Source organism: Ammospiza nelsoni, chromosome Z (genome assembly GCF_027579445.1).
Source record: "Ammospiza nelsoni isolate bAmmNel1 chromosome Z, bAmmNel1.pri, whole genome shotgun sequence".
NCBI lineage: Eukaryota > Metazoa > Chordata > Aves > Passeriformes > Passerellidae > Ammospiza > Ammospiza nelsoni.
Genome location: NC_080669.1, coordinates 27,762,129 through 27,787,686, shown reverse-complemented (window position 1 = coordinate 27,787,686; position 25,558 = coordinate 27,762,129). Strand labels below are relative to the sequence as shown.

Genomic DNA, 25,558 nt, shown 5'->3' with positions numbered 1-25,558 from the left:
CTTTACAGAGTTTCTTTATGAAACCAAAATCACCAAGTCGTCTGGTTATAAGTCATATAAGAATTTTCAAAAGGTCACAGACATAAATAGGAATTTTGAACTAGCAGTAATGATTATTTGAAACTAAATCCTAGCTTGCATAATAACTGGGAATGGATCTTTACTTTGTTTTTTAAATAATTAAGTTTATACCTAAATATTCTTATTTTGTAACTCAAAATAAATTTCTCTTCCATCTCTTCACTACCCAGATTCATGATGTCTCTTGGTAATGTGGCTCTTCATTATAAAAACTAATATCTTTTAACTTAAAAAAAATAAAGGGGAAGGGGGGGCATAAAGGCCACAGGCTGTGCCCCTTGACTGGCAACTAGAGGCGGTCCATGTGCAGTCCTGATAACTGGAAAATTCTTTATACTAGGAACATTAGGATGACAAAATTACATTTAATATACTAAATAATTTATGTCACAGGAAATCAGAAAAAAAATTACAACACAGCTCAGTATCTTGATTTCATTTTGAGGACCTTTTCCTGAAGAACAATATTGTGATGGCATATAACTTTTGCAATGAGTTTTGTTTCAAGCAGTTACGTAGCTCTGCAAAATCTGTAATCTAGTCAGTGGCTACAAGAGTTTCCTTTCATTTTCAGTTGCAAGCACTACTGTCAAAAAAAGATTCTTCTATGAGGAAAAAAGCTAACAGAAACAAAATACATCAACAAGTACTTTCATCCGTTCTGTAACACTAAGAAATCCAGCCAGCGTATTCAGCAACATTTGAAAGTGGCTGAGAGAGACTGTCAGGGTAAAGAAGATTGGTAAAATCATTCTTGCACAAGGCAAGTAATCAAATGTTACAAATCTTTACCTCTCATAAGTGCAAAAACAATGATAAAGTGATTATTCAATTTATTTCTGTATCTCTGTATGTTTCAAAAATATATTCATCTGCAAAAACAACCACACTTTAAAGTCTGAATACAGAATTCTGTGCCATACATTTGCTTGTCACAACTGTGAAAGGCTTTTAGGTACCCTTTAATTCCTGCGCTTTTGATAAGAAGCTTAATAAACTACAATTGTTGATAGACTTGCACATTACTGTCTTTCCTTTAATATCTTCAAAGTTCAGGCAGACAATCAACAACAGTAAAGAGCTGCACAAGAAAACCCCATTTTTTTAGTATTTGTAAAGAAATTTTGCTTTTTAATGAAAATGGTTACTGCACATTACAGCTGATTATTAAGCAAAAGATATTAATAAAGCTTTTCTTCCATTTATTTTGACAGAGGCTAAGGCACCTCACTCAGTCCTATTAATTTCCTAGTCTCCTCCATTAATCACTCACTCTCATATATGACATAGAAACACTGGTTTTTTGAACTGAAAAAAGTTTCAACTTCAATAGAGGAACATTATATTCTTTATTTTAAAATTTTCTATTTGGTATTTTATTTTGTCAGGTAAGAGAGACAGTGTGTTCTACATTCTTGATAAAAGAAACAGAAACTGGGAAACTAATGGGAATGAAAAAGGGGGTTAAATTAAGCCCCTGAGCTGTTTTCTGTATCCAATTCTTCTATGAATTTTTGTACTATAAAAAATCATTTGGGTATTTTAATCATCTCTCAGTCTGATAAACAGATTCTTCAGTTTCTTCATATTTACCAACATTTCATCTTGTAGTCTCATTCTGCCCTCAGTAAGACAATAATGAAGTACAACCTAGATAGCAGAATTCACTTTCTGTAAAAAAAAGTGAAAGCTTTGGATAAAAGAAAAATGAAAACTATTTCTTTTATTTTTACTCTTACTAAATAAATTTAAGAACTTATTACTCACACAAAAACAGCACAGCATATAATCAAGCAGCGGATTTATGAAACACAGAGAAGATACATGATTTCAGTTAATTTATACATTCTACTTCTATGCAAGTTTTTTTTCTTAAAAAGCACACAAAATAAAAATCCAAACTATTGTCTATATAATATACACACACAGCTATAGTCTCTAATATAGTCTCTGGCTGTTAGGAGAATCAAATTAGATAGTTTTTGGTTTTTTTTTTTTAATTGTCCATTTGTCTGATTTACAGTATGAAGAAAACACATACTTTATTATTACTACTATTCTTGTTTGACACAATACATTCCCTAGTCTAGTGCTAAAATATTTTATTTCTATATTAACATAATTTACCAAGTAATAGTTTCAAGCCAGTTCATTTACAGAACACTGCAGAAGAAACACTTCCTAACATTTCACAGTAAGCGTTTTTTGGTTGTTTTTTTTTTAACAAGCTAGCTTAGTAATATCATCAAGTCAGAGCCTACCCAGGCGAAAGTTTTATTCATTACAAGACTTGACAATTCTGAAGTGAAAGCCTCATGCTTGGCCCTACCAGTGAGCTCAGGATTTCTTCAATAGAAGAGCAACATTATGCTTTCAGTACCATGTCAGGAGTTGCTACCCTTTGAATATCAATTAGTTCAAGGAACAGAGCCACAGACCAAGACAGGCAAAGCAAAGCACTAACAAACTTTTCTTTCTCATTCAGCAATTGAAATATGCAATTTCAAACCTGAACGGGGTGAAGAAAGGATAGTGTTACCAACACATCAAACATGCAAAGTGTGGCTCCTGGGCGAGGGAATGGAATCCCTGGACAGCAAGTGATACTGGGGCCTGTTTTAACGCAGTGCAAACTGTCTATGCTGATCTCAATAAATCATCTGAGTGAGTAGCATCCTACTTTTGGTATATTTACCTTTGTGGAAGAAAACTTAAAGAGCCATGTCCAGTCCATGTTCTCTTGTCCTCCAGAACCCTGGGAATTACTAGCAGAAGAAAAACTAAACTACTGCTGAGGTTATGCTGATTTTTGTCATGGCTATACAGCAGCACCAGGATCAGACAACACTTAGTCAAAGGCTATCTTAAACTAATTCAATATCAAGAGAAGAAATAAATCTACCATTGGAAAACAAGCAAGAGCCTAGCAACACACTCAGAATGCTGGCACTCAAGGACTGTAGTAGTTATGCTGTACACTTAATCAAACAGGCAACATCATAGCACAGCAAGCAAAATACTGTGCTAAAATCTATATTTCACAGTGTCAGCAACACAGAAAGAGCATGATGCCTGAGGTCAGCTGTTCAGCATGGCTCTGAATGGCAGCACAACCCACCTGTAATTTGTCCTTTTTGAAATTTGATAGCTATCTGAAATTTCATTCAGCTTTCCTGTAAACACAACTCATAGCCTGCACCTCTCTTCCCTAAGAGAGAAATCCACAGCTCTTATTACAGGATTTCCAAACTAGAGTACTACGTTTTTGATGGCCAGATCTACTTCCAGCAAACACAGATGGATTTGGTGAATTTGGTAAATTTTGAGTGTTCACTCCTAAACCAGGATTTAAAATGCTAACCAAACCTCCACAGAAGCTTCACAGATTCAAACAGTAAAACAAGACACAGCATCAACCTCATCAATGATAATTCTTGATAATTTTTAAGCCTTCACAATGGGAAGGTGGGGTAACAGCAGACCAGCAATCAAGAGAAATTTTTTATAATCTTGATACCATTCTTGGAACCTCTGAAATAATTTTTTGACAGCCTGCATACAAAACCAAAATGTAGCATATAACGTGGCATAAAAAAATGCATGTTTGCACAATCTTCAATAGTCAAACTAGGAACTTTTTCGAAAAGAGGATGCTTGTCCAAAGGATGAACAAGTGCTTTCTTTTAGGTAAATTAAAACTTGGCAATGACTGAAAGGCAGAAGGACAGAAGAAATGCTAAAGAAGGGGAAAAATCTGTCAATGTAGAACTGTATCGGCTCTGAATAAAATCAAAAGCACATAATAAAAAACACAAATGCAAGTAATTGACCACAAGGTGCTTTCATTCCAGATATCTCATTCAAAGTGGACTATGTTAAAACTAACCATATTTGATAGAACTATGTATAAATAAAGTTATTATATATCACCATTTATTAAATTGTATCACAGTTTATGCATAAAAACTAATCAAATGTTTCCAACAAAGACCCATAAGATTTGTTATAATTCAACAAAACCAATAGAAAACCAGTAACCTTAGTATTGTATTAAAAAATTCACTCTTAACTTAGCTCAGATCTAAGTTCCATCAGGCCACAAGTAAGGTGTTTTGTCTCTAAATGTGAAAAAAAAAAACAAGTCTAACCACATGCTAATTTTAAGAAGCAAGCAAGAAAGTCAGTTTGCAATTTTTATTTCCTGTTTATGGGATTTGGGAACTTACATCTACATTCTTTGGAAAAGCTTTGCTACTCAATGATGTTTCTCAATTAACAGAAATTGGAGCTAGATGTCAATTTGAGTAATTGCATGTATTTGCCGAATTAAAATTCTTTCTACAGCTTCAGTTTTTATTTTTATTAAATATGGTGTTTTTATTGAGGAGTGTGTTTATTGCATTCAGCTCCATACATAGCCTCAGTCTGTTTTGGGACTGAAACCCCGGAAGACAACATATACACACTATCGCAGTTCTGACTCCACAGCCAGTATAAAGAACAACATGGATTTAACAACAGGCATACCATAAAACACATATTGAAGATCTGACCCACAATGATGGGGTTTTTGTCGTCCCCAAAGCCTCAAAAACAATGTTTCTGGAAATCACTGTCATTTGATTTAATTTACCCAGGCTGTCTTATTGTGCATAGTTACAAGAGATCTATTAAGGCTTTTCTCTCCCAATTTCTTTAGGGTAAAGACAGCTTACATCAGTAACAATGCGCTTCAAGGCAGAATATAGTAATGGGCAAGTAATCTTATAATTCTTACTATTAAAAGAAACAACAACAAAGAAAAAAGTAGAAAAAACCCCAGACACACACACACACAAACCCAAACCCCAAACAAACCTCCACAATTCTGGTATAATTTTAGCAATAGCAACCACTGCTAAAAATAGAGGCTGTTTTCATTTCCCCCTCCCCAGCTTAAAGCTCCAAGTGCTGCAACTAATGGGGCTCTGTTCAATTTTTTCAGCTCATTTTTAAGCATTTATTTATAAACAAAATCACATTTAGTACATCCTCACTTCTTCACCCAAATTTAGTAAGAAGTTACAAATTATTCCCATATAAATAAGTGCAGTATGCTTTTAATTTTCAGAAAATTCCCTTCTGCAGCTGTATTCCAAAATGATACTACAGCTTTTTACAGAATAACCGGTGTAAGGATTTAAAATGTAATGGCATCGACAGAAACTAAGGAAAGTCAAAGGATGTCAATTCTAAAAAGTTAAGTTTATCTAGTTGTTCAAGACATAATTAACCTTTACTGTAATTTGTCTATAAAGGTAACTTAATAGTCTTCTTTCTGAAAATATAGCTAAAAAGATATAACTCTTTACTAGGTCACACATCTGAAAACAAATGCAATTATCATAACATGACCTAGTTCTGAAAAGCAATAAGCAGAATACATTTTAAATGAGATTATAGTATTAAACTTGGATAGAAAAAAGAACAAAATAGGAGATTGGAAATATTGTTCCCTAGCTACATAACATTCTGTAGTGGTAAATATTAATTTGAAAATTGTTTCCCCTCTTTAACTATCTCACAGCATCCTAGTTGTTGCTGGACAAGAAAAATACCATTATTATTTTCAACTTACAGATTAACTGCAGTGACCAAATGCAAATACTATGTCCCTATATTTTGTTACAACTTGATATAAAATTAATATTCACTTCTGTTCATCAGGGCATGACACATGGGACATCATATGCACTCAACCATCTATCTAACCTCCTGTACATATTTTTCTGATACTGTCTATCATTTCCATGTAAAGAATGGCATAATAAGACCCCATCTGGGGTAATGCATTCAGCTCTGGGGTCCTCATCATAGGAGGGACATTGACCTGCTGGTGTGAGTGAATTCTGGAATGAGCCCAGAGGAGGGACACCAAGTTGATCAGAGGGATGGAGCATCTCTCCGATGAAGGCTGAGAGAATTGGGATTGCTCAGCCTGGAAAAGAGAAGGCTTTGGAGTGACACAAATGCAGCCTTCCAGTACCTGAAGGGAGCCTAGAAGAAAGATAGAGAGGGACTTTTTACAAGAGTCTGTAGCAACAGGACAAGATGAACAGATTCAAACCGGAATAGAGCACGTTTTAAGAAAAACTCTTCTCTGTGAGGGTGGTGAGCTGCTGGAACAGGTTGCCCAGAGAAGCTGTGGATACTCCATCCCTGAAAGATTCAAGGCCAGGTGGGATGGGGCTCTGAGAGTGGTCTAGTGGAACTGACTGAGGCATGTAATTCACTGCAAGCCTTTAACATAACACTGAAAATTTGCTTACATATTCAGCAGTTAAATACTCTCACACGAACTTTAATGAAGATGAAAACAATCAAACATTTTTCTCAGGGATTTTTCAATCCTGAGGCAAAACAATGCATCAAACAACTGAACATTTTCAGTCATTCAGTGAAGAATGCCAAATCCAAATATTTCTTCAGACTTTAGAAATATTCTCACTTAAAAATTTGAAAATAATTGATTAAAAAAAACCTATTTACTAATTATAGGAAAAAGCTTGAAACCAGCTCATATTTAAATACTAATAGCAGCTTAAAGTATTTCCAGTAACTTCAAGCCAAGGAAGGCTTAAAAATTACTAGTTAATGATAAGCAAGCCTCCCAAAATTCTTACGAAGAGAATGAAAGGAACAACTTGTTGCCACTTGCTTGGCATTCCCAATAAAAGGACAAGTACTAGCATGACATATAATATCAGCTGCAGAAAATTAATGATCTGCTCATGTCATCTAGGTATTTTATAGATTTCACTTATTTAAACAGCCTTGAGTGTCTACTTCACTTCAAAGACATGACAGTCATTTCAGCACATAAGTATCTGCATGAATTACCTAATCAAAGTCTCATTCTTCAGCAGGTCATCATTACCTAAAAAAACCCCACTATCCATTCATAACATTCTGCCAAATCAAAATGTTACATCATTCTTTAGGAAATGCATCTAAATAAATTTTAGAAGTTAAATGTAGAAAATTAATTCCTTAAAACATGGAACACTTCACTTCTCTTTTCAACAGATCATATTGCCAATAACCTGTTGAAAAGTAATTATATTTAAACTGATCGGCAGAGATGTAGAAATATAATTATTTTTCGGTGAATTCCTAAACTAAAATGTACAGAGCAAATATTATCCTTAAGAATTGGCACAAGTTGATTAAAATACAAAACTATTAACAGGTTTTACTACACCAAAATATATTAAACAAAATTTTTAAAGACCTTAGTACCTAAATTTGTATTAGTAGCTGATGTTTAACATATATTAGACTGTACTAATTATAGAAACCACAAGAATGCAACAGTAAAAATGGATTTCTAAAGTACTTTAAAGTCACTGAACAATCTGTCCTTTATGGAAACAGCAGGGCAAATCACCTCTATTTCAGCTGAGATTTAGCTTCTCTAGCATTCTTTCAAAAAGTCTAACTCAACTTGGAACATTTTAAAGGAATAAATGCACCATGATTCATATTTACCAATATACTCCATAATCCTTATGGATTCTTTCCAATTCAAGATCTGTGATGTGACACTACACAGTTAGGGACCACTAACTATGCATCATTATGTCATTTTTCTAATCTAACATTCTCAGGTTAAAGTTACAATAACATTTTTCAAGGGAGAGGTTACTTACCCAATTCATTAATAGTTGCTCTTGCTCTTGAAACAAAAGAACTAACTTCACTTGAATGCATTTTTGCCCTTTCCTTAAGGTCAGCACCTGTAAGTGATATTTCATACATATTTAGCAAACTATAAACAGGATTGTGTATGCATTTTAAAAAGTAAAATATTTCTTCACTTATAAAAAAAATTAAGTCTACTTCTAAACAAGGAGTTTAAATTGGTCATATAATTTTTCCACAGATTTCAAGGAAAATATGAACTATTTATCAAGGAAAGACAAAAACAAAACCAAAAAGCCCAAAACAAACAAAAAAAAATTATCAAACAAACAAAAATTAAATTATTATAAAAATATTTTCAGAATGTACATTCTTCCCAGTGCCATTTCTTTTTCTTTTATTAAAATAGTTTATGAACAGTAGCATTTATGTTTACAGTTCATCTGTTATACTACTTATTTTCCCAACTATGTCTCAAAGTCTGATAAATACATGTTTTTCATATTGCACTCTTGTTATTCTCTTATTGGTAGATTATGCGGTACATAAATTGCATGGTTTTACATTAACAGACTATATATCTAAATAAAAATGCTATAGTGGACCAATTTTTCAGTTCACTTTCCACTCATTTACTTATATTTATTTTGGAATAAGTTACATACCATCATTTCTTGTCAAAAAAAAGCTGCATCTTGAAAATTTTTACCTATTTTTTCAGGAGTATATAAAAATCAAGTTTGTTTAATAAGCATAGATATGGACACAAATGTGTTTTTAAAATCCCACTTATAGAAAAAGCTGACATTTTCCCTCATGAGTGTGTAAAAAAAAAGAAAACTAACAGTAATAGTAATAATAATAGCTAAATATAAAAGTCTATCTTTCTTATAGATGAACAATATATTAAAAAGGCAAAACCTGCATAGACACATTTATTCTCTAAAAAAGTGAAACAGACACAAGGCAACTTAGTGTGCATTAGTTCCATTTGGTAAAAAATAACCTATTCAGCTGGCCTCTTTGCATGCCTGAAAAGGCTAAAAAAAGACAATTTAAAAAAAAAAGGTTTATGTTTCTCTACCCTGAGAATACTATCCATTTAGGAAAATGCACTGAACCCAGATTAAGTGAAGACTGGGGCTCAGAATTTTAAATTATGCAGTCATAGGTTTCATTTCACCTTCTAACTTTCTGGACTCAACTCATGAGAGGCCATCCTGACCCTCTTCATCAAACATAGTCTTAGACACACTTTTGTTGACAGCATTAGTTTTAATGCCAAAAACCTTAGGCGAGTTCTACGAAAATCAGTATCTCAATCTGACATTTTCTGATGGACATTCAGTTGTCACTTTAAAGTACCATGTCTAATAATGCAGCTCTACATCCTTCTTCTTCTGCCATAGCAAAGCTTCTCATTTAACTGTGACTTTTGCTCTCCTTCTACATATGTCAATATAAAAACAATGGAGCATCAGTCCTGGCTGCATTTGCATATTTCCTGCTAAGTAATGTTAAGCCTAATTTACAGTACCAGGCACTTTGTCAAAAACTTCCAAACAATGTTCTAGAATGTACCCCAAACGAGTCAGTAGGACAGGCCAGTTAACCAGACAGTACAAAACAGGAATTATTACAGTCAAGCCTGCACTGCAGAAAAATTGCACCTGCTAACTTAGTAATTCACAATCAATGCATACAGAAATCTTGCCAGGAAGCCAAAAAGCAAAATTTTCACCCACAAATCTGGAAAGAACTCCAAATCAAATAAAACTGCAAGCAACTTTCACAAATCCATTTACATATAGAGTTCTGGAGCTAAAAGAAATTTTTGAAATGTTGTGTTTAAGAAGCTAAGTGGTAAATTGCTTTAGAAGTCGCATCAGCAAGGATGCAAATGAAGAAGTATCATTTACTTGATATCAGTTAAAGTCTGGATCTAGCTTCTTCAACTTTCATCAAATCACTGCCTATGTAAGAAACTGTATGCTTTATGTACAAAAACCTCTTTGGCTGTGCAATCTGACTCAAAACTTCCATACACTGAACTCCTACTCACTGGGCATTCCCTTGAAAAATATATTAAAGAAAATATCTAGCATTACTGCAAAGAAAGTCTTCTGTCAATATATGATTAAAGCCATTTTTAGGGTTTGATTTATTCAGACTAGAATATATGCATAGAAAAATGGACTCAACCAAAAGAGACCAAATCTTCTAAAACAAAAAATACACTCTAGACTTCTTCCGCCAGTTAGAATATACATTTCCCTGAAAACATTTACATAAATTGATTAAATATTTAACAAAAAACTTGTTCAGGAATGGATTAAAATATAGCTGCTAATTTAAAATTAACAGTATGGACTACCGTAAAGAAATTTCAAGTACATATCTGATCTTAGTGCCTTAATCAACTTTTGTAAACTAACATTTCCTTTTTTTGTATGTTTCTCCCTCACAAATGTCAAGGAAATGGAAAGTGCCCTTTTGGTAGCCCTTTTTCTATTTTAGCTCTCCAAAGAATAGTAATAGCAACTGAAGCTTTTTCAGAGGGAAGAATTTTAGTCAGAAACCATTCACTGCACTCCAAAAGAACATATGCCTTGGCATCCTCTGGGTCACAGGAGATGGAACTGCCACCAACTTAACACTTTTGTTCCTGTTATAAGATTTGACTGCTCAAAGAATTATTGATGAATTCTGACCCACATAGCAAAGAACTGTTCACATATTTCTTCAAAATCTGTTTTTAAGTCAGTAGAAAGTGTTTTGTTTCTGAAGCTAGCCATGAAGGAGAACGCAAGTTGAACCAGAGAGTTCTTCTCTCTTAGCTACTAAAACCAAAGACCCTCTCTCACCCCAGGTTTTCTACTTCAAAGTAGCTGAAAATAGTCTTTGCTTAACTGCTGAGAGCAACAAAGTAGCTAAGGTTTTCAAACCACAAAAAGTCTGACACAACAAAACTGTGATTTTTCTAAGGGCCACAGCTGAAAGCTGTGGACAGTATGACCTATCCACTCCCCCACATCCACTCCCAACAGACTCCTGCAACTCTACTGTGGGTCCATTCCTTCCTGCCACACTGAACACAGAGCCCTCAAAGACCTCCTACCCGAGAAGGAAAAGAGCAAACCCAAGCTATCAGGGAGCGGAGGCATATAACTTGCAGTTTTGATGGTACACTGTAATTATGTCTCCACATCCATCCGGTTTGTACTGGAGCATGAATCATTGTTTTCCCCATATTAAGCTTCCTGGTATCTCGATGCTTTGTCCCACTAATTGATTTTCATCCACTCAGAACAATAACAGAAGCTGTGATTTTAGGAGTTATGCTCCCCAGTTCTCACCTCACTGCTCACAACATTTTATGAACTGCATTTTAAAGATTGTGAAATGCCATTTTCAAATTACAAGCTGCTATTGCAGGACAAAAGAGAAGTGCCACAGCGAAAGGCTACATTGACAGTACCATCAACCATTCCCTTCTACAGCTATATTAGCATTCGTTCAGGTACTTGCCACTTGTGAATAAACACTTGAATCAATTTAATTCACAGAAGTACCACTTCAAAATTTACACAGCAAACTGGACCTTCCTGATAACCTCCAATGAAAAGCTATGATTGAAAACTACCAGTACAAACAGCAGTTCTTTAGTGGTCAGCTGTGATTTGGTCTTTCCAGATCAATTCTTGAAACCGGTGTAAGGAAGATGCATACTGTTTTAAATACTACCTACACTTGTATTAAGGTTGGTCAATTCCAAAAGAAAATCTCTCTGGAATTTGATCCATCACTTTCTCACTTTCCTCCTCCTATATTGGAAGAAAATAGGAAGGTTAGTTTGTTTGCCTTTTTTACCTTACTTTCCCTAAATATGAAAACCCTGTCATAGCAACTCTCTTTTGCATAGTTTCAAATATTTGGCTATTCAATGGTTGGCTTGTATAATATACTGTCAGTTGAGAGAATTATTGCAGCATGTGCCTGACTTCCACTTCACAATGATGCCAGAGAAAATGTTTCTTTGAGAAAGCCAAGGGCAGTCCAACTAGATAGGGATATTGTTGTTGTTCACCAGAATTTTCCACGTACACATATGTATGACAAGGATGGCTTTTAACTCAGAAAACACACCAAAGGAAACCAACTTTTATAGTGATTACACTGACCCCATTCGTCCTGCCTTATATGGTTATTTTTACAAAGTTACTAATCAGAATTTATATACTGTTGAAAAGCTATATGTTATGTTTGTAAAATACATTCCAACTATAAGTCTCACTTTCCAAATACAAATGCCTAGAAATCTTCCTGTACAGACTATTCTATGCAACTTACAAAACACACCCCAAAATCTCTAAATGAAAATGGCATAAAATGTAATGGTTTATATGTGAAACTTACAGAATTTACCTTTATTCAATAAATAATTTGTATTAAAGTAGGTCTTTTAGAAAGCTGGCACACCAAAATTAAACAGTGAAGTTATTCTATCAAGTGTCTAAAGGTGCTTGAATTGTCTTTTGTCTGGGAAGAGGAAAGGAAGTGACACATACACAGGCATTTTTGGTAGAATAAAGCATTAAATTCTTAGCGCAGCAGTGTTATTGTGAGTTTGCCCTTTGATCTTAGTAAAGACAGATCGACTAGCTCTGTCAATACATCAAAATTTAAATAAGGAGGTGACACTGGGGAGTATCAAAAGATACCGTCTTGCATACTATAACCTATTATTCTGTATCTTGTCAGCAAGAGCTAAGAACACTGCAAACAGCAAAACACAAAGGCATCACAATCCACTCAAACAAGTTAAGGAATTTATGAAGGGAACTTACAATGCTTTCAGCTAGAAGTACAATACATGCACTACCTCACCAATTAAAATGCTGTGAATTCCTATGAACCCACATCTTATTCCCACACAATGTATTTAAGCAGACTGTGAATAAATATTCATCCTTCTCCACACATACTGAACTAAATAAAATACTGAGGGCAAAGGGCCAACTTTGACATACATTATAGATTAACTTTAAACCACAAAAAACAAACCCATTAAGGTACATGGAAATATCTTTATTTAAAAGCAGATGTGTTCAACTTCCAGAGAAGCCATTCCAAGAAATCCAAGAAATCATTAGCAGAACACCAATAAATTTCTATGAGGTTAAAAACACCTCAAGAGGAAGCTCAAGAGGACAACATTATAGTCAACTTACATGCAAAGCCAGAAAGAATTATCCACATTTCTTTTTCTCCAAATTTCAAAGAACTTCAGAAATAAAGGTTTTAAGCCCTGAAGTCTATTTAGGACAACTTAGCTCCCAATTTTAAAACTACAGTACCTCATGAAATGTCACAGTTGAGACGGACACACAACACAACACTCAAGGCTCACGCAACAACAGCCAACTTTTACTGAGCTCCCCTTATACAGTTTTTGTAAACGCGCACAGTTGCCCCTGATCGGCTGAATTTAGCTGCCACCTGGCTTATTGGCCAATAGCTGTCTGCATCCCCAATGGTCTAAACTGGCTCCCTAATGGGCTAGACTGGTCAAGTTATATAATTAGGGTTATCTGTGAGACCTCCAGGCCAGCTGCTAGCCACCACAGTTCCTCCTTTTTGTTTTTAAATACAAAGGCAGCACCTACCTTCCTCTGCAGGGCCCTTGCAGACTGGATGACAAATGTGGCACAATGTACAGAATAATGATGATGACACAAATGATAAGCCTAAGTCGAATGAAGATCTTTACCCAACACAACAAGTCTAACCTTACCAGCCACTGGTTTATGCCAGATACCTTCAAAGACTTTACAAGCATGTCCGGGAGCCATCAAGCACAGCTTTGCAGTGTAGTATGCCCCAGGCTATTTACATCTATGGCCTAATTACACACACTTAAGAAAGCTACAAACAAGTCAATTCAAACAACTGTCGGAGAAAATATTCAAAAAACTGTTAGGGGTAATGCACTGCTGTCTTGTTTCCACCATAAAATACATATCCTTCTACAGAGTCCTGTCTTTTAAATGTCCGATTCTTGAAGTCATAGGAAGTTAAAGGCAAATTGTTGTATCAAGGTTATATATCCTTCTTCTTAGTCTTGTCCTTAAACAGTTTGACTTTTCAGGTTCGAGTGAAGCAATAGGCAAACTTTTCCACAATTGCTGACAACATCCTGCACCTGACAACAGTCAGTTTGTTAGGCCATGACTGAGAATTTTAAGAACATGCAAGGCTTTCATGGGAGTATATACCATCCCCACACATCCCCTTTTTTGTCTTTTAAACATGCATTTTGAACTGCCATGGGCATGCTCAACAATGTCTTCCTTTTAGCTACTACTGTAATTACATTTTCTTGTATTCTTTCCAGCAGCTCATACAAGAAATCACTACATGTTTTCATCCTACTCCATTTTTTATATAAACAATTCCACAGCTGCTGTTTAGTAAAGCCTGGTTTCTTTTAAACATGCATTGTGACATTGTTCAGCTGTCTAGCACTCATTTGTGGTACATAAATCTGGTTGGACTGAATTAAGTTCAGGTAAAAGACCCTATCTGTAGTGGTAAGACACATTAATTTACTGGCATATTTTTTCCAATAAAATTTGTAGCTCCCACAAAAAAAAAAGGGGAGCTATATGTTAAAAACATTAGGGCAGACACTGAAATGAATTTAAATTCAGTGACAATTTTGTTACTTTCTCAATTACCTTTTGCAGATGCATTTAATAGATGCTCTGCAATTGCACATCTGATACATGCAGACCATTAGTGCATGTTCAAATTTAACCAGAATTATTATAATTTAATGGTTTTCAGTGAACCTCCTCTAACTGAGTTTGAGGAGCTGCCCACTGTAAACTTTGCTAATTAATTTATCTGACATTTTCTTACTGATCTGAACTTGCTGAGGCTGAGAGATTCACTGCTGATGGCAGGGATTTGATGGACAGTCTACCAAAGACAAGAAATAGTTAATGCTGTCCATTGCAATCAAGGAGAAAATAGTTCACATATCAGAACTCCACTGATGTTTTAGTTCTTTGACAATTCAGGCAATTACTGTAAAAATTCAGTTCAGCTTTAGCATTATAGGTAAGGAGATTCTCCTCGCAGGTAACAGTGTCAAGGCAGCTGTTTCATGCATGTTCAGCTGCACAGTCTGGTCCAGCTGAGTTAATGATAGCAGCTTACAATAAATAGTTTGGGCTACCAAGATTAATACCTGTGACTTTTGGGTAAAATTTTGTTAGTCAGCCTCACTGATAAAAAAATTAACTGGATTATGGTATATTTTGCCAATCCTTTAAGAAGTCTTAGACTTACATCCAGGACGAATGCTGGTTGCCAGGCTGGAGTACAATAGGTTTTTTAATAGAGTCATTTAGAAGGTGTCAATGCCCATGCAGGCCTTGACCTGGTGAGTACTAGTCAATAATAATACATATTTGTATATAGTGCCACTTAAATGCTTTCAGGTTATAAGTATCCACTTTTGTTCTCAGCCTTATTAATTTAATATTACTAATAATTATAATATAATGATTATAATATTGTTGATAATTATGTTATTAATAATAAATATTAATAATATCAACATAATTCAACCTATGAAATTCAGAAGGTTGTTCAGGACAATAGGCACCTATCCCATTATGAATCGTAAAACTAACCTTCAGCAAAATAATAAGCACCACTGAACAAAAATACCTACAACTGCCTAAATCCTTATCATCACCCAGGGTCTGCCATAGCTCAGGAGCCCCTTTTCCTAGCAAGGACTTAGAAAGCCCCTCCTGGGAAAGGTCTCCAAGCCTACCTTGAAAAAGTTTTTATAAGACCAAATTTACAATTCAAAATCATTTCATTTCATTTTTAGGACAGAAACTCCTGGGTTTGATGGCATACTTCCCCTGCCAGCCAGAGCCAAGACGTTGGCTGGGAGGTTTTCCCTAACATATCTTAAAACAAACCTCTATTAATATCTAGTGAAAAGTTTCTTAACATAAATAACTTATGAATAATCAAAGGAATGCATACAATTAATATTAAATAATATGCTCTGGCTGGATCCCTGTGTGTGGCAGGCATTGAGCTTAAAGCTTAATAAGAATACACACTTAAGAGACAAGGTGATAGATTTTAATTTCAATTTTGTCAGATGTTACTAAATTTTGCTAATGCATCATCAGTATAATTAACAACATCCATCTCTGGAATCTGTAGCTGATGTGTTCTCATAACAGTTCCAAAAAGGCACCCTTAAAAACCTTTAGCTTATTTCTAAGTGGGTAAATATTGAAACTAGTTAGTAGAATGAAACATCAGAATCTTCAAAAGTTATTCCCGTGCATAGTTAAATACTGCAAGATAATTGCACATTTAATAAAGTAGATTTTCATTAGAGTTTTGTAGGTCATAATCAAATCTAGGTAGTTTTTGTAATTCAAACTTTATACAAATATCAAAGAAGATTTGGCAAATGTCAATAGTATCTAACAACTCATAGGCAGGGTCCTTAAATTCCGTAATGGCAGGCATTTCAAAATTTAGCTAAGCAAGCTGTTGGTTGTTGCTGTGTGTTTCTAATGCTGGAAACTTCCTGGCTATGAATTTTCATGGTAATCACTTGCCTTGCCACATCCGATTATCAATTCTTTGGAAGACCTCGCCAAATGAGCCTTCCTCAATGCATCCCAAATCGGTAAATAACTCCAGGCTCACCCTGCGCGTCGGGCACCTGCACCACCACAGGCGAGCAGGCCACTGCGGGCAGCAGAGCCCAGGAAGACACTGCCTGCAGCTCCCACAGCTTGGCTAGGCCCCACTCCCCCGTCCCAGCGCGGGGCTGGCTGCTTAAGCCGTCCCAGGATGGTGGCTCTCAGCACAGCCATGGTTGGTTCAGAGCTCTGTGTTGGGCTCCAGCTGTAGACAGTGTTTGCTAGGCAATTTGACTCATTGCCTGCTCAGGAGTGGCTCTTGGTGCCACATGGCTCCACTCCAGGGTGACTCTTGGTGGCATGCGGCTCCACTCTGTTGGTCCCTGGGGCTGCCTGCAGCCGGCAGCGTCCCCCAGCCCCTCGGGCACTGACAGCAGTGCTGACTGCCTCGGTGTTCTCCAGGCTTCCCGAGCCCCAACTGTGGACACGGCAGAATGTGGTGTTCCATGGTTCTGGGTGCCAGCAACCTCCCGCTGGCACTTCAGTGTTTGGGCACATGTAGCTCCACGTCAGCACTTTCAGCACTTAGCATCACTTCATTTCCAGGTCCCACCTGCACGCCAAAGCTGCAGGTGGGTGCACCAAGCGGCGGCTGGGTGCCCAATCTGCGGCAGGCAGGGGCATGCCGAGCAGATTGACAGTGACGTGGGGTGTAAAACAAGGCTCATGTGGCTCCAGCGGCCACATCACAGGTGAGCTTGGGCACTGTGCCTGCACGCTTGATGCCAATGGCAGCAGTCGGGCAGTCACAGCATGGGCGAACCCGTGCCCAATGCAGACGTTGCTGATAGCAGCACTGGTGGGAGAGCTTCAGCGGCACACAAAGCAGAGCCATAGGCAGATGGAGCTTGGATAACAGTAGCTTCCCCCTCGGCTTCTGGCCCTTCCTCTCTGCCTGCACACCCAAGATGGCATTCACTCCTGCCGCCATTCCACCCCACCCTCCATCCCCACTGGATATTCTGGCAGGCAGTGCCCGCAGCACCTCCACTGTGGCTCTCATCTGTTTTAAGGTGTCCAGCACCAGCCAACAGGCCATTAAAAAGTCTTTATCAGTTGTGTCCACTCCATGGCGCATGACAGCAAGGCTAGTAGAGCCTGTTCATATACATACTTTATCCCCCGTCCACATAAAAAGAGGGTCCATACCTGTACAATAGCATTTTCTTCAGTAGAAACTTGTGTCCCCATGTCCCCAGCGGCTTTTTCTGTTTACACGGTCTGGACCTTTGCTGCTGCTGGCAGCTCTCCCCGGCTGCCCTCCTCCGCCGGGCTTCCCTCTCCACCGCCATCCCCACAGCCTGGCTATTATTGATCATGTCAGGATCACCACTTGGTGCAGCAGAGATGGACACATGACACAACACTCGAGGTTCAGGCGACAACTTTGATTGAGTGTAGTTCCCTTTATATATTTTTCAAAAGCTCACACAAGTTATCCCTGATTGGCTGAGTTTAGTTGCCACTCAGCTTACTGGCCAATAGCTGTCTGCATCCCCATCAGCCTAAAATGGCTCCTAACGGCCTAGACTGGTCAAGTTATATAATTAAGGTTATCTATAACTGTGAGGCCTCCAGGCCAGCTGCTAGCCACCACAATGAGACAAATATACTTATTTAAATATAGTGTCAAGTCCAACACAAGTTGAACTTTGTTAACACAGCAGTAAGTTACGACTATTATTCTGTTGATATATACTTCCAATTTACATCCTTAAAATCCTTTTAAAAACACATAAATACATAATTTAAAATTTATCATAATAATGTTGCCATATAGATTAATGAATTTTACTTTGCTTTCAACTAACATTTTTCTACATGTAAAGCTACATGCTTGACAAATCACAGACAAAACAATGTCAGTTACTACTGAAATTTTTTGCCCACGTAAAAGTAAAACATTTTATGCTTTGCTGACAATATATGCAAGCATACCAGTAGTAATTCCACTGTACCTCCAGCTCAGCCAAACTCAGGATACTCAGACCATTAACCTTAAACTATTAGAGCTATTACAGACTGTAACCCTGAACACAAATGAGTTCAGGCTGCTCAATCAAGGACAGGCAGAATGTGTCATAACTGCTGACACTCTGGAACACATTCCACAAAATAACAAAAAAAATTCACCTATTTCACAGAATAATAAACAAGTCTTACCTGGAGAATTATTTTTATCTTCTCCCATAAAATCTCTAGAAGTGACCTGGCCTAAACTTCTATCAAATGCACAGCCCTAGACTAGGTTGTCCAGGGTCCTTCTAAGTCTTTAATACTCTTGGCAAGGGAGATTCCACCATTTTTCTGGGAAAGCTATTCATATGATTAACTCTTAATTAATCTTCTTAGATAGATTTTTTTTCTTTTTTATTTGCACAGTATTCCCCTAGAGCAACCTTGCCCACTGCATTTTCTGTCATTGTATAAACCCTTGTAAATACAGTATTTTTCTCTGAATCTACCTGGCACAGGAAGACAGTTATCTCTCCCCTCTCAGCAACCTCCAAGCCTCTAATCATGTTATGCTAGCCTATGAATTGCTGAGTAGAATAAGCACATGCCTTGATCCACTGATGACTGGACTTCCTGATGCAGTCCATGACACTGTTTGCCTTCTTTATGCCATATTATACTACTAGCTCATATTAGGTTTGCTGTCCCCTAGAACCCACGAGTGCTTTGCAGCAGAGCTATACCTCAGTCAGTATGTTCCCAGCCTGTTCTGCTACTTAAGCCTATTTCTTTCCAGACGCAGTTCCTATTTATTTTTGTTAAAATTCATGCAATTCTTGTTGGTCCAATTTTTTGGCCTCTTAAGGTTTCTCAGAATGCATGGTTCCTCTTCCTTCCCAGACATCTCCTCTCCTTCCACTCTGAAGTCATCTGCAAACTCAGGGATGGTTCAATACTATCATTAAAGTATTTACAAATAGCACTATGAGACCCAGCATCAATTTTCAAGGAACTCCACTCCAAAGACCACTAACAGTTTGACTTTGAGCCACTAACATCACATTGCCCTTTGATCTCTAGAGATGAGACACCTTTCACAGTCCATATATCTAAATTGTATCTTACCAACTTGTCTATAGGAACAGAAGGGACAAACATGTCAAGTGCCTTTTTAAAGTCAAGGTACAGAGCATCTGTAACTCTTCTTTCATCCACAGAATAAGTGGTTTCATCACAGAAAGCATCATGTTGGTAAAGCACAATTCACCCTTGGTAAATCTGAGCCGGGTTTTCCCCACCATTTTCTTTCTTGTCTTTCAAATTCTTGGAAAAAACTTCCATAAACACTTGTTCTACAACTTCCCCCAAAAATGTAGTGAGACTGACAGCTCTGTATTTTCCCAAATTTTCATGTCTGTAGATGGGTATAATATTTCACTTTTCAGTCACTTAAGCCTTCAATGACCCCTCAAATAAGATAGATGGTGGACAAATTCAGTTGCATCCCACCAAATCCTGTTCATGTGAATGTGTCCGACTGCTACAGCTGGATCTTAACTCAGTCCTACTCAAACAGCGTTTTGCTGTTAACTTCATTGCTGCTTCTTCTTGGCATAGAAGCTTGGGACCTGAACTTTCCCATGCAGACCAAGGTAAAGAGAAAATGGAATTACTTCTACCTTTACTGTGCTGTCCATAATTAAGCAGACCTACGTTTTCCTTAACCTTATGTTTGTTACTAATATACCTACAGGAATTCTTTTTGTTACTCTTGCCACGTGTTAGTAACATAGCTACAGGAGTTTTTTTGGTTACTCTTTGAACCGGCAACTGAAATTCTTCCATCCTAAACATATTTCTGGACAACTGAGCGCTTTGGAAGTCTGTCCCATTTTCCAAGGGATAAACAACTTCTCCAAAAATATAAAAAGGATATTCAAGAGATTAAAAGACAGGATTTTTTTCCCATTAAAAATGAATAGTTAAGTCTAAATGTTTAAACGGTAAAGAATACACAAAATAAACTTAGAGTGTACCAAATATTCTATATTGTATTTCTAAATATTTTCAAGATTTTAGATTCAAACTGACTCTACCAATACTCCTAAATCATAATGAGAACATTATGAAATCAAACATCATTTCAGAGACAGATCTGAAAGTTAAGGACGAAAAGTGAAAAAATATACCAAAATATCTATTAAACAAAGAACTGCTAGCAACTTGCTTCTGATGATCAGCTTCTTTTAGGAGTGCTACTGAAAAGGAAGATCTTACAAAGTAGTAAAACTTACTCTACATTTTCTTTGCTCTGAGATTTTATATTTAGATTTGAAATCAAATGTGCATGTAACAGGTAAAATTTATATAGAAAGATCATTTCCTCATAGAACAATCTGTAAAAGAATAATGTTAAGACCTGTCTTTGCACAACTTTTTGTTTGGTTTGGTTTGTTTTCTAATTCCTTAAGGATTGATAAAAAAATAAGATTCACATTAAGTTTGCCCATGCTGCAGAGTATCTTGAAACTTTGCAATGAGGAAAGAATCTCATAACATTTACTCTAAGTTTCTTCAAACTCTCACATGTTTTCATACTTAATTTTTGCTTTATATTTATTTCTTAATTTGAAGTTAAACAGACATGAACACCACTTCTATGTAGCAAAGATGACTTGGATCTCTACATTTTAGTGCATTTTCATTGTGGTTTAACTCAAGTTAGCACCTAAGTATACCACACAGCCACTCACTCACTCCCCCTCCCTTGCCAGTGGGATGGGAATGAGAACCAGGAAGAGTTGAGATAAGGACAATTAAATAATGAGAATAAAATAAGAATAATTGTGTTTATAATGATAACAACAATAACAACGGATATAACTAAAAAGAGAGAGAAAAATGAAGGCCAAGGAGAAAAGCCACATGATGTACAATGCTCACCACTCGCCCCGCCTGTCTCCCAAGAGCAATCAGCAGCTCTCAGCCAACTGCCCCCCGTTTATAAACTGGGCATGATTTCCCATGGTAGGAAATATCCCTTTGGCCAGTTTGGGTCAGCTGTCCCGGCTGTGATTCCCCTCAGCTTCTTGTGCACCTGCAAAGCCTTTGGCTTAGGGTAAGCACTACTTAGCAACAACCAAAACATCAGTGGGTTGTCAACATTATTCTCATACTGAATCCAAACAACAGCACTGCAACAGCTACTAGGAAGAAAATTAACTCTGTCCCATCCAAAATAAAAACCACATAATGGTTTCAACAAAGGTAGGAAACAAAACATACAAAGGTAAAAAAAATCAATAATATACCACAAAATATTAAGCAAGTGCTTAAAATCTCATATAATATGGAATGGAGAACTTCAAAAGTTACATAAATATATGTGGAACTAAATTTTTCACATGCACAAAATTCTTAGAAAGTCAGCAACTTGCAAAGATCCAAAATTATTTGAAACTAATATAAGAGGGCACACATGTTCATGGGTATTAGGAAGATATTTGAGTATGCCACACATAAGGACCCAAAAAAGTAAAACCATAGTGCTAACATGAAATTCAGCTTTAACAGTGAATTAATATACTAAGATCAGGCTCTGAAGTGCCAAAGAGCTATAAACAAACAGTCACTGGCAGAAAACATAGACCTTGGCCCTATGCCTATCTAACTGGGTTATCTATCAGCCTTTGGTACTGTTACACACACATACTATGGAGATTATAACATATTTTTCATAACTGCCCGTTAAATATCACTTTTTCTAAGAAATTAGTTCACAATATATAATTAAAGCATCTTTCATAACTTAAAGAGTAACCATCCACTTTCAGTTGTAGCCATTTGCATTACTTAACAGCTACCACCAATCCTGTTGCACACTTGTACAGACACAAATCTTTGCAAACACCACTTGAAATGAGTACAGAGGAAAATGCGTTTACATATAATGATAATAAAAAGCAAGCTGTATACTAAATTTCAAAACAAAATGGGAAAGATGCTCACTGCAGTATCTTAGTGGATGGAAAAACAGTTTGGCAGGAAGGCTGCCATATATATTTCCTACATAAGAAAGTAATTTCAATTAATAAAGCCAATTTTTTCATATGTATTCCTGAAGTTATCTAAATGCAGATATATGATTTTTAAGCCAAAATGGATATTGATATTCTTCCATGTAAGATTGGCTATCATAATTTATTAGCATGATTTGATATCTGCAGGTTTTGCACATATGCCCTCTGTGTCACAGAAACATTCCTGAGAACCATTCAACTGTGAAAAACAAACAAAATGTCTGCAATTCCTATATACTTAAGCCTGTGGCAAGATGCCAGTCCTAAACATTCCCTGTGGTAAAATGGCAGCACTATAGCTCCTACTATGTAAGTTATCTTATATATCTTGCAATAATTTACATGCAGATCAGCATATTTAAAGCACTATCTGCTATATCAGTTCTCCTAAATAGGATATTTCAAAGGTACAACTTCAGGGATAGAGGGGGAGGGGTTGCCAAATTTTTTTTTCCCTTAAGCTTTTGAATTTTGAGATTTTTGAAAGGCCCAGGTGCTATTTCACACAGGTTTCCACCTAAAATCCAGGAGTCCTTAATATAAACAACTAACTTCATATTTAAAGGGTTGACAATCTTCTTCCAACTATGAAAATTCAGACCAGCCTATAAAAATTCAGACCAGCCATAGATTAAAGTCAGATGTCTCTTTTTCCATCCTGTGTGTCCAGCTCTACATTTAGACACACAGCAATATTCCTTCTGCTAACCTCTTCAGCTGCAAAAATAAAAAACACAGTTTACACCTCACACGTGTTTCCTGAACTCATCTTCACTTGCAGAAGCAGGGGAAAAAAAAGAATCATTATAAAGATACAAACCTCATCTCTTAAAAATAAAGTCAATTTTTTCCCAAACACCAACTAGCTTTCTTTTGTGAAACTTCCAACATCCAGTCACTCCCCAGCCCCTATTCACTTACAGCTCCTTTTACAACAGGACTTCCTAAAGTTTCCTCCATGAAACATGAAATAGACCACTTGCTGGTTTTGGCTGGGGTAGAGTTGATTTTTTTTTCTTTTCAGCTGGAATGGGGCTGTGTTTCAGATTTGTGCTGAGCACAGAGTTGATAATATAGAGATTTTCTTGTTATTGCTGAGTAGGACTTACACAGACCCAAGGCCTTTTCTTACTGCTGGTGAGGAGACTGAGGGTGCATCAGGAATTGGGATGGGATACAGACAGGACAGGTGACTACAACTGACCAAGGTGATATTCCAGACCATATGACATAATGCTCAGGATATACGGTGTGGTGAAAGAAGGAGGAAAGGAAGAACATTTGCAGTGATGCCATTTTCTTTCCAAGTTACTGTCACACTTGATGTGGTCCTGTTCTCCAGTCGAAGGCTGAACGCCTGCCTGTCCATGGGAAGTGGAGAATGAATGCCTTGTTTTAGTTTTCTTGTGTTTCTTTTGATTTCCCACTTAAACTGTCTTTATTTCAATCCATAGGTTTTCTAGCTTTTACCCTTCCAAATCACTCTTTAATTCCACTGGTGAGGACATGAGCAAGCAGTTGTGTGTGCTTAGCTCACAGCTGGGGTTAAACCACAACACCAGTCCTGGTGGAAAAGTACAATTATACGACAGTTACATGTGTTCAAATAGTAAATTAAGACATTCTTTTTGATTCTGTATTATGTCTCAGTTCTACTGATTTCTGTCAGGCTAACAAATCAGGACTACCAGAAGACCAGCACAAAGGCTGCATAATTTTTGACTCTCATATGGATACAGAATCAATGGAGAAGATCCACAAAGAGAAAATGGTGGTAGCAGCAGTGAACATCAGCTGTTAAGTTGCTAGGACCCCCAACCATGGACCTTTAAAAGAACCAAATCATGATAAGCTTGTGTGCTCCAAGCTTAGAGTAATATCTTATAAAATATCCCAGCTACAGGACAAGATCGTGAGTTTACAACTCACCTCATAGTAAAGATAAATATCAGCATTTAATAAAAAACAATGCATGTGGCAATCATTATTCAACACAGAGCTTTTTCTTAAAAAAAAAAAAAGTAAAGCTTTTTCCTGTAACATTTGTATTTCTATGTTATTCCCACAACAAGCATTACAGAAGTACTGAGTACTTCTTTAGTCATTGTGGTTGTATGAAAAATCAACTTTAACTTCCCCAAAAAACTTTTCATTTTCAAATTCAGTCTTTACTAGGTGAACTTCTACCTGAAACATAACTGAATTCTTATACAGAACAGCAAAGTTCAAGCTACACAACCACAACAGCTGTATTTTTACTCTAGTATTTACCTCCAAACTAATGATGCAATTACTACTCATGATTTTTATTAATACTACATCTTCTAAAACAAAATCCTCTGAAGAGATCAGCATCAAAGTTGTTTTCCTAAACAAAAAATTTGAACTAATTTACTTAATAGAATAATTATATATGGCTATTCTGACAACACTACCGCTGAAAAAAATAGCGTTAATGTAGTACCACATCTCATTTGTATAAATTGCAACAGCTTTGCAGTAAAGTCTGCTAACATCTAATCCCTATAATAACAACTGACACACAGTCTTCTATCTTCTGATTCACAAGAAAACAATTCGAAAACTTGCAAATGGTGCGACTCTTCATCTTTCTTTTTAGACCTTAAATGAATATTCAGACCAAATATTCTTAGTAAATACTACTGAGCCTTTCAACTCAAAAACAAAACTACGAACACACCAAAAATTCTCAGCAACCTGTTTGCTCCTTTTCAACTTTGATTTCTAGTAAATTCAGTAATCAACAAAAAGACATTTCATCGCACTATCACAGATGACTGACTCAAATATTTTGCATATACATCGGTACATCTGAGCATGGCAGATATGGGGTTTTAACATTAAAAGGAATTGATACCGATAGGTTTATCTTTTTTTGATTAGCCATACTTACAAAAATAGTTTACTGACAGCACACCCAGTTTTATGAACTGTAAACAGAAAAGGAGGAAGTGTGCTGTGTGGAAGAGAAAGAATTTCTTCTAAAGAAGTCCT

The 25,558-nt window shown here is 36.5% G+C and overlaps 1 protein-coding gene across 1 annotated transcript in view; it reads right to left on the bottom strand.

Moving 5' to 3' along the window:
* Positions 1–25,558, bottom strand: part of AUH (AU RNA binding methylglutaconyl-CoA hydratase) — a 120,222-nt gene that overhangs the window by 69,701 nt on the left and 24,963 nt on the right. Inside the window, exon 4 of the mRNA XM_059492064.1 lies at positions 7,770–7,856. Coding sequence (XP_059348047.1) covers positions 7,770–7,856 — 87 coding nt within the window. The remainder of the gene's footprint in view (positions 1–7,769; positions 7,857–25,558) is intronic.